Source organism: Moschus berezovskii, chromosome 4 (genome assembly GCF_049115385.1).
Source record: "Moschus berezovskii isolate FMDL1 chromosome 4, NW_MosBer_1.0, whole genome shotgun sequence".
In the NCBI taxonomy this organism is placed as follows: Eukaryota; Metazoa; Chordata; class Mammalia; order Artiodactyla; family Moschidae; genus Moschus; species Moschus berezovskii.
Genome location: NC_142463.1, coordinates 93,252,514 through 93,265,125, shown reverse-complemented (window position 1 = coordinate 93,265,125; position 12,612 = coordinate 93,252,514). Strand labels below are relative to the sequence as shown.

General features: G+C 38.4%; 1 protein-coding gene and 1 long non-coding RNA gene across 3 annotated transcripts in view; one reads left to right on the top strand and one right to left on the bottom strand.

The window, feature by feature from the left end:
- LOC148778093 (uncharacterized) overlaps positions 1-12,612 on the bottom strand; it is an 84,003-nt gene that overhangs the window by 51,566 nt on the left and 19,825 nt on the right. The window lies entirely within an intron of this gene.
- PTPN22 (protein tyrosine phosphatase non-receptor type 22) overlaps positions 1-12,612 on the top strand; it is a 67,358-nt gene that overhangs the window by 38,225 nt on the left and 16,521 nt on the right. For both annotated transcript variants that reach the window (XM_088835593.1, XM_055402968.2), the window contains 2 exons: positions 11,183-11,259; positions 11,406-12,220. In XM_088835593.1, the coding sequence (XP_088691719.1) occupies positions 11,183-11,259; positions 11,406-12,220 (892 nt within the window). The remainder of the gene's footprint in view (positions 1-11,182; positions 11,260-11,405; positions 12,221-12,612) is intronic.

Sequence of the window (12,612 nt, the reverse complement as noted above, 5' to 3'; positions counted from 1 at the left end):
TTGTTTGGTTGATAGTGCCTTTCGTGTCATATATATGAAATCATTGCCAGACCCAATGCCATGAAGCTTTCTATGTTTTCTTCTAAAAATTTTAGTTTTAGCTCTTATGTTTAGGTATTTGATCCATTTTGAGTTAATCTTTGTATATACTGCAAGAACCCAACATTTTTTTGCATGTAGATGCCCACTTTTCCCAGCATCATTTGTTGAAAAGGCTGTCTTTTCTCCATTGAATGCTCTAGGCACCTCATCAAAAATCAATTGCTCATTGATTTCCCTGGTGGTCCAGTGGCAAAGACTCCACATTCTTGATGCAGGGAACCCAGGTTCAATCCCTGGTCAAGGAACAAGATCCCACATACTTCAACAAACATCAAAGATGCTGCATGCCACAAATAAGACCCAACATAGACAAATGTTTTAAACAATCAATTGCTCTTTCTGTGAGTTTACTGTTAGGCTCTCTATTTTATTCCATTAATCTGTATGGCTGTTCAATGTCAGTACCATATTGTTTTACTGGTAAGTTTTACAAATTGTAAAACTTATTACATAAGTTTAAATAAACTTTAAATAATTATTTTATTACTGTTTGTAGTACCTCTTGATAATAGGAAGTTTAAGTCCTTCATCTTTGCTCTTCTTTTTCAAGATTGTTTTAGCTAGCCAGAGTCCCTTGAGATTCTGCATGAATTTTAAGATGAGGTTTTCTATTTCTGCAAAGGCACTGTTTTGATAGGGATTGCACTGAATCTGTAGATTACTTCGGGTAATGATATTGTAACAATAATATCATCCACTTCATGAATATAGAACGTCTCCACTTTTGTCAGCAATGCTTTGTAGTTTTCAGCATGTTAAGTCTTTCATTTCTTTGGTTAAATTTATTCCTAGTATGTATATTTTTGATGCTAATTGCTTTTCTAATTTTCTTTTCAGATTGTTTATTGTTACTTTATAGTAATCAACTGGTTTTTGTGTGTTGACTATATATTCTGCAACTTTGCTGAATTGGTTTATTAGGTCTTGCAATTGTGTGTGTGTGTGTGTGTGTAATCTTTCTACATATAAAATCATGTCATCTGAGAATGAAGATAACTTTACTTACTTCTTTTCCATTTTGATACCTTTTTTTGTGTGTGTGCCTAATTGCTCTGGCTAGACCCTTCAGTATTATGTTGACTAAAAGTGGTAAAAATTGGCATCCTTGTCATATGCCTGATTTTGGGAGAAAGCTTTTATTTATTTATTTATTTTTTAAACAGTCCCACAGCATTTATTGCCATCTGGTAATAACATAAGGGTGAGCAGAACAATATGAATACATGTTTTAGAACTACATCTCTAACAAAGGACACCTAAAAAAACCAACAGTATTGCCAAACAATTTCTCACTTCATTTATCACTTCTAGTTGGAGACACTTTGGAGCAGAGTAATGTTATCTCCTTTTAGCATGATCCGACCCAGTTGTTTTCTTGACTTTGTTTTAGAATGAATCTCTTCTGCGTCATCTAATACGAGGTTCATATACTCATCAAAACCAATGATACAGCCTTCTATCCGCATATTCACTTGCTCATAAAGCCACACCTGAATCTGTGATCTCATAATCCCAAGGAAAGTACCAGTACCCAAATGCCACTATCATGTCAGCCAGTAATCGCTTTTCGAAATTAGGAATTTTGGTCTTGCAAAGTAATAACAACACTTTGCATGCTTGGAGTTGGCATGGCTGTGTTAGGGGCTCAGTCATGACCAACTCTTTGAGACCCCATGGACTGTAGCTCTCCAGGTTCTTCTATCCATGGAATTCTCCACGTAAGGATGCTGGAGTGGGTTGCCATTCCCTTCTCCAGGGGATCTTCCGGGAGAAAGCTTTTAATCTTTCACCATTGAGAATGATATTAGCTGTAGGTTTTTCGTATATGGCCTTTATCATATTGAGGAAGTTCCCTTAAATTCCCAATTAGAGTATTTTTTTATCAAGAATTTGTCAAATTTTTCTGCATCAATTGATATGATCATGTGGATTTCTTCACTTTAATTCTCTTAATATGATATGTTACACTGATTTCTTATGTTGAAGATTGTTGCACAAGATTCCTTGCACTCTGGAAATAAATCCCAGTTGCCTAAGGGGTGTAATTCTTTTCCTACACTGAATTCAGTTTGCTAGTATTTTATTGAGGACTTTGCATCAATATTCATGAAGAATATTGGTCTGAGGCTTTCTTTTGCTTGTAGCATCTTTGTCTAGTTTTGGTAACTGTTCTCATAGGGTGGTCAACTTGGCACTGTCAGTCAATTTTTAGGAAGAGTTTGTGCCGGTGTTTATTCTTCCTTAAATGTGTGGTAGAATTCACCAGTGAAGCTATCTGATCCTGGACTTTTCTTTGTTGGGAAAATATTTGATTACTGATTCAGTCCACTCACCAGTTGTAGGTCTATTCAGATTTTGCATTTCTTTCTGAATCAGTTTTGGTTGATCAAGTGTTTCAGGAATTTGTCCATTTAATCCAGGTTATACAATTTGTTGGCATACAATTGTTCCTATTATTATGTATATTTTTTATTTCTATGAAACTGGTCATAATGTCCCTACTTTTATTTCTGTAATTTGAGATTTTAACAATTTTAGTCTTCTCTTTTTCCCTTTGTCCATCTAGTTAAAGGTTTGTGAATTTTTTTTTTTTTTAATTTAAATTGCTTCATTTTATTTTATTTTATTTTTTTTAATTTTATTGGAGGCAAATTACCTTACATTAATATATTGGTTGGTTTTGCCATACATTGACATGAATCCGCCCCGGGTGTACATGTGCTCTCCCTCCCGAACCCCCCTCCCACCTCCCTCCTCCCCATATCCTCCCTCCATGTCATTCCCGTGCACCAGCCCCAGGTATCCTGCATCATGCGTCGAACCTGGACTGGTCACTTATGATAATATACATGGTACAATGCCGTCCTACCCAATCATCCCACCTTCACCCTCTCCCACAGGGTCCCAAAGACTGTTCTATATGCCTATGTCTCTTTTGCAGTCTCGTACACAGGTTTCAGGTTTCCATCTTTCTAAATTCCATATATATGCGTCAGTATACTGTATTGATGTTTTTCTTTCTGGCTTACTTCACTCTGTATAATTGGCTCCAATTTCATCCACCTCATTAAAACTGATTCAAATGCATTCTTCTTGATGGCTGAAAAATACTCCATTGTGTATATGTACCAAAGCTTTCTTATCCATTCATCTGCAGATGGACATCTAGGTTGCTTCCATGTCCTGGCTATTATAAACAGTGCTGCAATGAACATTGGCGTACATGTGTCTCTTTCAATTCTGGTTTCCTCGGTGTGTATGCCCAGGAGTGCAATTGCTGGATCATATGGCAGTTCTATTTCCAGTTTTTTGAGGAATCTCCACACTGTTCTCCATAGTGGCTGTACTAGTTTGCATTCCCACCAACAGTGTAAGAGGGTTCCTTTCTCTCCACACCCTCTCCAGCATTTATTGCATGTAGACTTTTGGATAGCAGCCATTCTGACTGGCGTGAAATGGTATCTCATTGTGGTTTTGATTTGCATTTCTCTGATTATGAGGGATGTTGAGCATCTTTTCATGTGTTTGTTAGCCATCTTTATGTCTTCTTTGGAGAAATGTCTGTTTAGTTCTTTGGCCCATTTTTTGATTGGGTCACTTAGTTTTCTGGAATTGAGCTGCAGGAGCTGCTTGTATATTTTGGAGATTAATCCTTTATCAGTTGCTTCATTTGCTATTATTTTCTCCCATTCTGAAGGCTGTCTTTTCACCTTGCTTAGAGTTTCTTTTGCTGTGCAGAAGCTTTTGATTTTAATTAGGTCCCATTTGTTTATTTTTGCTTTTATTTCCAGTATTCTGGGAGGTGGGTCTTGGAGGATCCTGCTGTGATTTATGTCAGAGAGTGTTTTGCCTACGTTCTCCTCTAGGAGTTTTATAGTATCTGGTCTTACATTTAGCTCTCTAATCCATTTTGAGTTTATTTTGGTGTATGGTGTTAGGAAGTGTTCTAATTTCATTCTTTTACAAGTGGCTGACCAGTTTTCCCAGCACCACTTGTTAAAGAGACTGTCTTTTGTCCATTTTATATTCTTGCCTCCTTTGTCAAAGATAAGGTGTCCATAGGTGCATGGGTTTATCTCTGGGCTTTCTATTTTGTTCCATTGATCTATATTTCTGTCTTTATGCCAGTACCATACTGTCTTGATGACTGTGGCTTTGTAGTAGAGCCTGAAGTCTGGCAGGTTAATTCCTCCAGTTCCATTTTTCTTCTTCAAGATTGCTTTGGCTATTCGAGGTTTTTTGTATTTCCATACAAATTGTGAGATTATTTGTTCTAGTTCTGTGAAAAATATCGTTGGTAGCTTGATAGGGATTGCATTGAATGTATAAATTGCTTTGGGTAGTATACTCATTTTCACAATATTTATTCTTCCAATCCACGAACACGGTATATTTCTCCATCTATTAGTGTCCTCTTTGATTACTTTCACTAATGTTTTATAGTTTTCTATGTACAAGTCTTTTGTTTCCTTAGGTAGATATATTCCTAAGTATTTAATTCTTTTCGTTGCAACAGTGAATGGAATAGTTTCCTTAATTTCTCTATTTTCTCATTATTAGTGTATAGGAATGCAAGGGATTTCTGTGTGTTGATTTTATATCCTGCAACTTTACTGTATTCATTGATTAGCTCTAGTATTTTTCTGGTAGAGTCTTTAGGGTTTTCTGTGTAGAGGATCATGTCATCAGCGAACAGTGAAAGTTTTACTTCTTCTTTTCCAATTTGTATTCCTTTTATGTCTTTTTCTGCTCTGATTGCTATAGCCAAAACTTCCAGAACTATGTTGAATAGTAGTGGTGAGAGTGGGCACCCTTGTCTTGTTCCTGACTTTAGGGGAAATGCTTTCAGTTTTTCACCATTGAGGATAATGTTTGCTATGGGTTTGTCATATATAGCTTTTATTATGTTGAGATATGTCCCTTCTATTCCCACTTTCTGGAGAGTTTTTATCATAAATGGATGTTGTATTTTGTCAAAGGCTTTCTCTGCATCTATTGAGATAATCATATGATTTTTATTTTTCAGTTTGTTAATGTGGTGTATTACGTTGATTGATTTGCGGATATTGAAGAATCCTTGCATTCCTGGGATAAAGCCCACTTGGTCATGATGTATGATCTTCTTAATATGTTGTTGGATTCTCATTGCTAGAATTTTATTAAGGATTTTTGCATCTATGTTCATCAGTGATATTGGCCTGTAGTTTTCTTTTTTTGTGGGATCTTTACCAGGTTTTGGGATTAGGGTGATAGTGGCCTCATAGAATGAGTTTGGAAGTTTTCCTTCCTCAGCAATTTTCTGAAAGAGTTTGAGTAGAATAGGTGTTAGCTCTTCACTAAATTTTTGGTAGAATTCAGCTGTGAAGCCGTCTGGACCTGGGCTTTTGTTTGCTGGAAGCTTTCCGATTACTTCCTCTATTTCCGTGCTTGTGATGGGTCTGTTCAGATTTTCTATTTCTTCCTGGTTCAGTTTTGGCAAGGTGTACTTTTCTAGGAATTTGTCCATTTCTTCCAAGTTATTTATTTTATTGCCATATAATTGCTGATAGTATTCTCTAATAATCCTTTGTATTTCTGTGTTGTCAGTTGTGATTTCTCCCTTTTCATTTCTAATTTTATTGATTTGGTTCTTCTCCCTTTCTTTCTTGATGAGTCTGGCTAGTGGTTTGTCAATTTTATTTACCTTCTCAAAGAACCAGCTTTTGGCTTTGTTGATTTTTGCTATGGTCTCTTTTGTTTCTTTTGCATTTATCTCTGCCCTAATTTTTACGATTTCTTTCCTTCTGCTAACCCTGGGGTTCTCCATTTCTTCCTTTTCTAGTTGCTTTAGATGTAGAGTTAGGTTATTTATTTGACTTTTTTCTTGTTTCTTGAGGTGTGCCTGTATTGCTATGAACTTGCCCCTTAGCACTGCTTTTACAGTGTCCCAGAGGTTTTGGGTTGTTGTGTTTTCATTTTCATTCATTTCTATGCATATTTTCTCTTCTGATTTCTTCTATGATTTGTTCATTATTCAGCAGTGTGTTGTTCAGCCTCCATATGTTGGCATTTTTAATAGTTTTTCTCCCGTAATTGAGATCTAATCTTACTGCATTGTGGTCAGAAAAGATGCTTGGAATGATTTCAATTTTTTTGAATTTACCAAGGCTGGATTTATGGCCCAGGATGTGATCTATCTTGGAAAAGGTTCCGTGTGCGCTTGAGAAAAAGGTGAAATTCATTGTTTTGGGGTGAAATGTCCTATAGATATCTATTAGGTCTAACTGGTCTATTGTATCATTTAAAGTTTGTGTTTCCTTGTTAATTTTCTGTTTAGTTGATCTATCCATAGATGTAAGTGGGGTATTAAAGTCTCCCACTATTATTGTGTTATTGTTAATTTCCCCTTTCATAATTGTTAGTAATTGTTTTACATATTGCGGTGCTCCTATGTTGGGTGCATAAATATTTATAATTGTTATATCTTCTTCTTGGATTGATCCTTTGATCATTATGTAGTTTCCTTGTCTCTTTTCACAGCCTTTGTTTTAAAATCAATTTTATCTGATATGAGTATTGCTATTCCTGCTTTCTTTTGGTCTCTATTTGCGTGGAATATCTTTTTCCAGCCCTTCACTTTCAGTCTGTATGTGTCCCTCGATTTGAGGTGGGTCTCTTGTAGACAACATATATGGGGGTCTTGTTTTTGTATCCATTCAGCCAGCCTTTGTCTTTTGGTTGGGGCATTCAACCCATTTACGTTTAAGGTGATTATTGATAAGTATGATCCCGTTGCCATTTTCATTATTGTTTGGGTTCAAGTTTATATACCCTTTCTGTGTTTCCAGTCTAGAGAAGATCCTTTAGTATTTGTTGGAGAGCTGGTTTGGTGATGCTGAATTCTCTCAGCTTTTGCTTGTCTGTAAAGCTTTTGATTTCTCCTTCATATTTGAATGAGATCCTTGCTGGGTATAGTAATCTGGGCTGTAGGTTATTTTCTTTCATCACTTTAAGTATGTCTTGCCATTCCCTCCTGGCCTGAAGAGTTTCTGTTGAAAGATCAGCTGTTATCCTTATGGGGATCCCCTTGTGTGTTATTTGTTGTTTTTCCCTTGCTGCTTTTAATATTTTTTCTTTGTGTTTGATCTTTGTTAATTTGATTAATATGTGCCTTGGGGTATTTCGCCTTGGGTTTATCCTGTTAGGGACTCTCTGTGTTTCTTGGACTTGGGTGATTATTTCCTTCCCCATTTTAGGGAAATTTTCAACTATTATCTCCTCGAGTATTCTCTCATGGTCTTTCTTTTTGTCTTCTTCTTCTGGGACTCCTATGATTCGAATGTTGGGGCGTTTAACATTGTCCCAGAGGTCTCTAATATTGTCCTCATTTCTTTTAATTCGTTTTTCTTTTTCCGTCTCTGTTTCATTTATTTCTACAATTCTATCTTCTAGCTCGCTTATCCTGTCTTCTGCCTCCGTTATTCTACTGTTTGTGCCCTTGAGAGTGTTTCTGGTCTCGTCTATTGTATTATTCATTGTATATTGACTCTTTTTTATTTCCTCTAATTCTTTATTGAACATTTCTTCCATCTTCTCCATCCTTTTCTCCAGTTTATCTATCTGTAACTCCATTTTGCTTTCCAGATTTTGAATCATTTTCACAATTAAAATTCGAAATTCTTTATTGGGTAGGTTCCCTATATCTTCCTCTTTTGTTTGAGTTGGTGGGCATTTATCCTGTTCCTTTACTTGTTGGGTATTTCTCTGCTTCTTCATCTTGCTTATATTGCTGTGTTTGGGTGGCCTTTCTGTCTTCTGACAGTCTGTGGAGTTCTCTTTATTATGTAGTTACCTCGTTGTGTGTGGGGTTGGATGGGTGACTTGTCAAGGTTCCCTGGTTAGGGAAGCTTGAGTAGATGTTCTGGTGGGTGGAACTGGATTTCTTCTCTCTGGAGTGCAAGGAAGTGTCCAATAATGAGTTTGAGATGTCCGTGGGTTTGGGGTGGCTTTGGGCAGCCTGTATATTGAAGTTCAGTGCTATTCTCCTGTGTTGCTGGATAGCTTGCGTAGTATGTCTTTCACTGAAACTTGTTCACCCTTGGGTGGTGCCTGGTTTCAGTGTATGTATGGAGGCCTTTGATGAGTACCTATCAATTAATGTTCTCTGGAACCGGAGATCTCTGGTGTTCTCAGGATTTGGCCTTAAGCCTCTGCCTCTGGTTTTCAGTCTTATTCTTGCAGGAGGCTCAAGGCTTCTCCCTCTTCTGTTTTCTGGTCTCCTCAGTGTCTAATTCCCGTCCTGACTCCAGGATGCGGTGGTGGACACTTTTTTTTTTCCCCCCAGGCTCTCCTATTCAGTCCTGCTGTAGGGAGGGAGGAACAACTAACAAATATCCCTGGCGTCTGTGGGGAGTGCTCGCGGTGTCTCCGCTACACTGGGAATGCTCCCGCTCGAGGCATGTGTGCTTTCCCTGTTTATGCTGCTTAGGCTTTAGTTTGCTCTGCTGCAAGCTGTCCGCGGCTGGCGCTGGGTTGCATGCACTTCCCAGGTCTGAGCGGCTCAGGTTCAGGTCCTCGGGTACTCGACAAAGGCGCAGACTTGGCTGGGCCTGCGTTTTGTGCCTTCCCCGGTCCTAGCAGCTCAGGTGACCAGGCGTTTGGCGAGCGCAGTCGCTGCGACTTATCGCCTTCCCGGTCCCCGCCGCTCGGTTTTCTGGGAGTACAACCGGCGCAGTTTCTCAGGCGGATATCGACCGGCCCGAACCCAAGAAGTCCTGGCCAGCAAGGAAGCCTGCCTGCAGCTTGGCACGGGAAGCCTCTCTGGGGCCGCGGCTGCCCCCGCCCCGGCGCTGGCTGCCCTCCCTGCCCGCGTCGGCGGGGGCTGGGGGCTGGGGCGCCCAAGCCCGGTTCTCCCTCTAAGCGCAGCCGCCGGCTCTCCCTCCAAGCGCGGGTGCCGGCTCTCCCTCTAAGCGCAGCCGCCGGGTCTCCCTCCAAGCGCGGGCCAGGTTTGTGAATTTTTACTGATCTTTTCAAAGGATCAAATTTTGGTTTTGTTGGTTTTCTCCACTGTTTTCTTAGTTTCTATTTCATTTATCTCTGCTGTAATCTTTTAATATTTCCTTTCTTCAGCTGACTTTGGGTTTAGTTTGTTCTTATGCTAGTTCCTTAAGATGTACAGTTAAGTAATTGATTTGAAATCTTTCTTTTACACATTTACAGTTGTAAATTTACCTCTAAGAACTGTTTTCACTGTATCCCGTATATTTTGATATGATGTATTTTCATTTAATTCTAAGTATTCTCTCATTTCTATTGTGATTTCTCCTTTGATCCACTAGTTGTTTAACATAGTTTAATTAATACATATGTGTGAATTTTCCAGTTTTTCCTGTTATTCTAGTCTCAATCCATTCTAATTGAAAAAGATACTTCGTATGACTTCTATTTTTTAAAATTTATTAAAGCTTGTTTTGTGGTCTAATATATGGTCTGTCCTAGAGAACGTTCCATAAATGTTCCAGAAGAATGTCTCTGTTGCTGGGTAGAGTGTTCTATGAGATTTTGTTAGTTCTTATCGGTTTACGTGATTATCCATGTCTGTCCTCTGTTTCTTTGTTGATCTTCTGATTGTTCTATTCATTATTAAAAGTGGAGTATTAAATTTCTGTATCAGTTTACTAGGCTTACTGTAACAAGTACTGTAAACCAGTCAGTCAGTCAGTCAGTTCAGTCGCTCAGTCGTGTCCGACTCTCCGCGACCTCATGAATCACAGCACGCCAGGCCTCCCTGTCCATCACCAACTCCCGGAGTTCACTCAAACTCATGTCCACAGAGTCGGTGATGCCATCCAGCCATCTCATTCTCCGTCGTCCCCTTCTCCTCCCGCCCCCAACCTTTCCCAGCATCAGAGTCTTTTCCAGTGAGTCAACTCGTCGCATGAGGTGGCCAAAGTACTGTAAACCAAGGGGGGCTTAAAACTCAGTTCTGGAGTCAGAAAGTCTAAAACCAAGGTGTCGTCAAGGCCATGGTCTCTCAGAGCTCTAGGGGAAGAATTTTCCTTGCCTATTCCTATTTTGTGGTGTTTCCAGTAGTCCTTGGTGTTCTTTGGCTTGAAGATACATTGCTCCAGTCTCTGGCTCCATCATCACACCATATTCTCCCTGTGTTTTCTCTTCTTATAAGGACACAAGTCATTGTATTAGGGCCCACTATAATCCAGTATGATCTCATCTTAAATTACATCTGCAAAAATCCTATTTCCAAATAAAGTCCCATTCACAGATTTCAGGGATTAGATTTCAACATATCTTTTTGAGATTCACAATTAAACCCATTACAAGTGCAATCTTACCACTGCTGACTTTTTAGAAAACAAATTTAAACAGCTCCAAAGGCAGGATATTTTTTACAATTGCTGGTAGCTTGGATTCCATGAGTCACAGTAACAAATTTCATAATGTGATAATTGCTATGAAGAAAATAAAGATTGAGAGTGTTTGCGCAGGGGGTTGGGAGTGTGATTTTAGGTTGAGTGGTCAGGGAAGGTTTCCTTACGTAGGTGACATTTAAGTAGAGAATAATTACTTTAGAAAGAACCAACCATGCAAAATATATTGAGCAAGGGTATTTCAATCAGAAAGAATAGTAAAAGCTTTGAATTGGAAATGAATTTGGTATACTTAAGGAATGGCAAGAAAACCGGTATAGCTGGAGCACAGTAAGGAAGAAAAAGATGGAGCAAGCATGAGGACATAACATAAAAAGCTGAGATGATGAAATTTCTGAAAGTACAATGTTTTTGAGAATAAGGTTGTATTTTAAGTAAACAACATTTAAAAACTTTCACATATGAAAAGATGATGCTATAAGCAAATCCTTCTTAATCTCCATAACACTATTTAATCTTTTATTTTGATCCTTTTGATCTCAGTATGTGAACAGGTTCTTGCTGCATTCAACATTTTGGAAACTCATATGATTCTTTCATGAATTATTTTAAATCTTTATATTTTCTGAGAAATAACTTTTCCATCTTGTGAATGTTAAAAATCTATCATGACCATCACTTCACTAAAAATCAATCTCTCACTTCTCTTGAAGATTCAAGCAAAGGATTCAGTTTTTGAGCAAAATCCCAACCTAAAAGCAAAATCTTATTCTCCTAATTTACCAAAAAGGTGAGTATAGTTTTACACATACAATGTTGTCTAATTGTTTCTGGGAGGAATATCTCATGCTTATATCTCATCATGATGCTGAGAAGAGGATATGGGAAGAGGCCTCTTTGGAACATGGTATCATCATCACTTTCTTTCTGTTTCAGTAACATAAAAGAAGCAAAAGTGATGAAGCAACAGAGCAAAGGAAGGATAAGGGTGAAAAGTGCAGAAGCTTCTTCCTCTGACCTCAGGACTTCTGAAATAAATAAAAAGGAAGGGTTAGTCATGCACCATGCTAAACAGAGCAGTTCTTTAGAGTTTTTGGAACTGAACTGTGGTTGTAACAATGCTGACACAACCATGAAATGGGAGACAAAGGTATTCCCAATAGCTGGGGAGCCTCTGCAGAAGCATCAAAGTTTGGACTTGAGTTCCATTTTGTTTGGAGCATATCCTAAATCTAAACCTGTAAATGCAGCAGGAAGATATTCTAATTTAAAGGTGCCAATACTGCGGACCAAATCAACTCCCTTTGAATTGATGCAACAGAGAGACAGCGAAGAGTTGGACATAAAGGGAAATTTTTATTTGGAATCTCAACCACACAATTCTTGTCTTGATCAGGCTCAAAAAGTGATGCATGTTTCTTCAGCAGAACTGAATTTCTCACCATCACATGACTCTAAACATCAAACGTGCAATGCTGCTAATGCAAAGCAGCATGACTCTGGTGCTTTTAATGAGCATTCTTATATGTCTTTAGTAGAAGATCCTTATTTTTCATCATTGTCTCTAAGTAGTACTCGTTCTAAGATGTCTTTTGATTTACCTCAGAAGCAAGATGGAAGTGTTTTACCTTGTTCTTCGCTGTCAAAATCCTCTACAACCCTCTTTCCTTATTATGATTCACATGATTCTTTAACACTGACTACTCTGACCAATTTTCCCCCACCACTGAACCAAGAGACAGCAGCAGTAGGTAAGTTATTTTTAAAAGTTAGTATGGCATTTTAGATACTTTGTTTCTGTAAGATTTGGTTTCATCTCACCTCCCCCTTATCCTTCTCTGCTTGCCTCTTTTTTCCTCCTCCTCCTCAAAAAAAAAAAAAAAGAAAAATTCCATGAAACAAGCAACAGGAGAGGCAGTCAGATCTAGTACAGGACCTATGCCAGCAGGCATGCTTCTAAAGGCAGAAATCCTCATTCTTCAATGTGTCTATCAAAAGTCCACAGTTTATCCTTAGCATGCAGAAACAACTTCCAAAAGAACATCAGAAAAGATTCGATCAACAGTACCACACGGTCACTCAGAATTTTTGTTGGAGAACCATGTGGCTATACTAAATTGAACAGATTGCTAAGAATTGAATT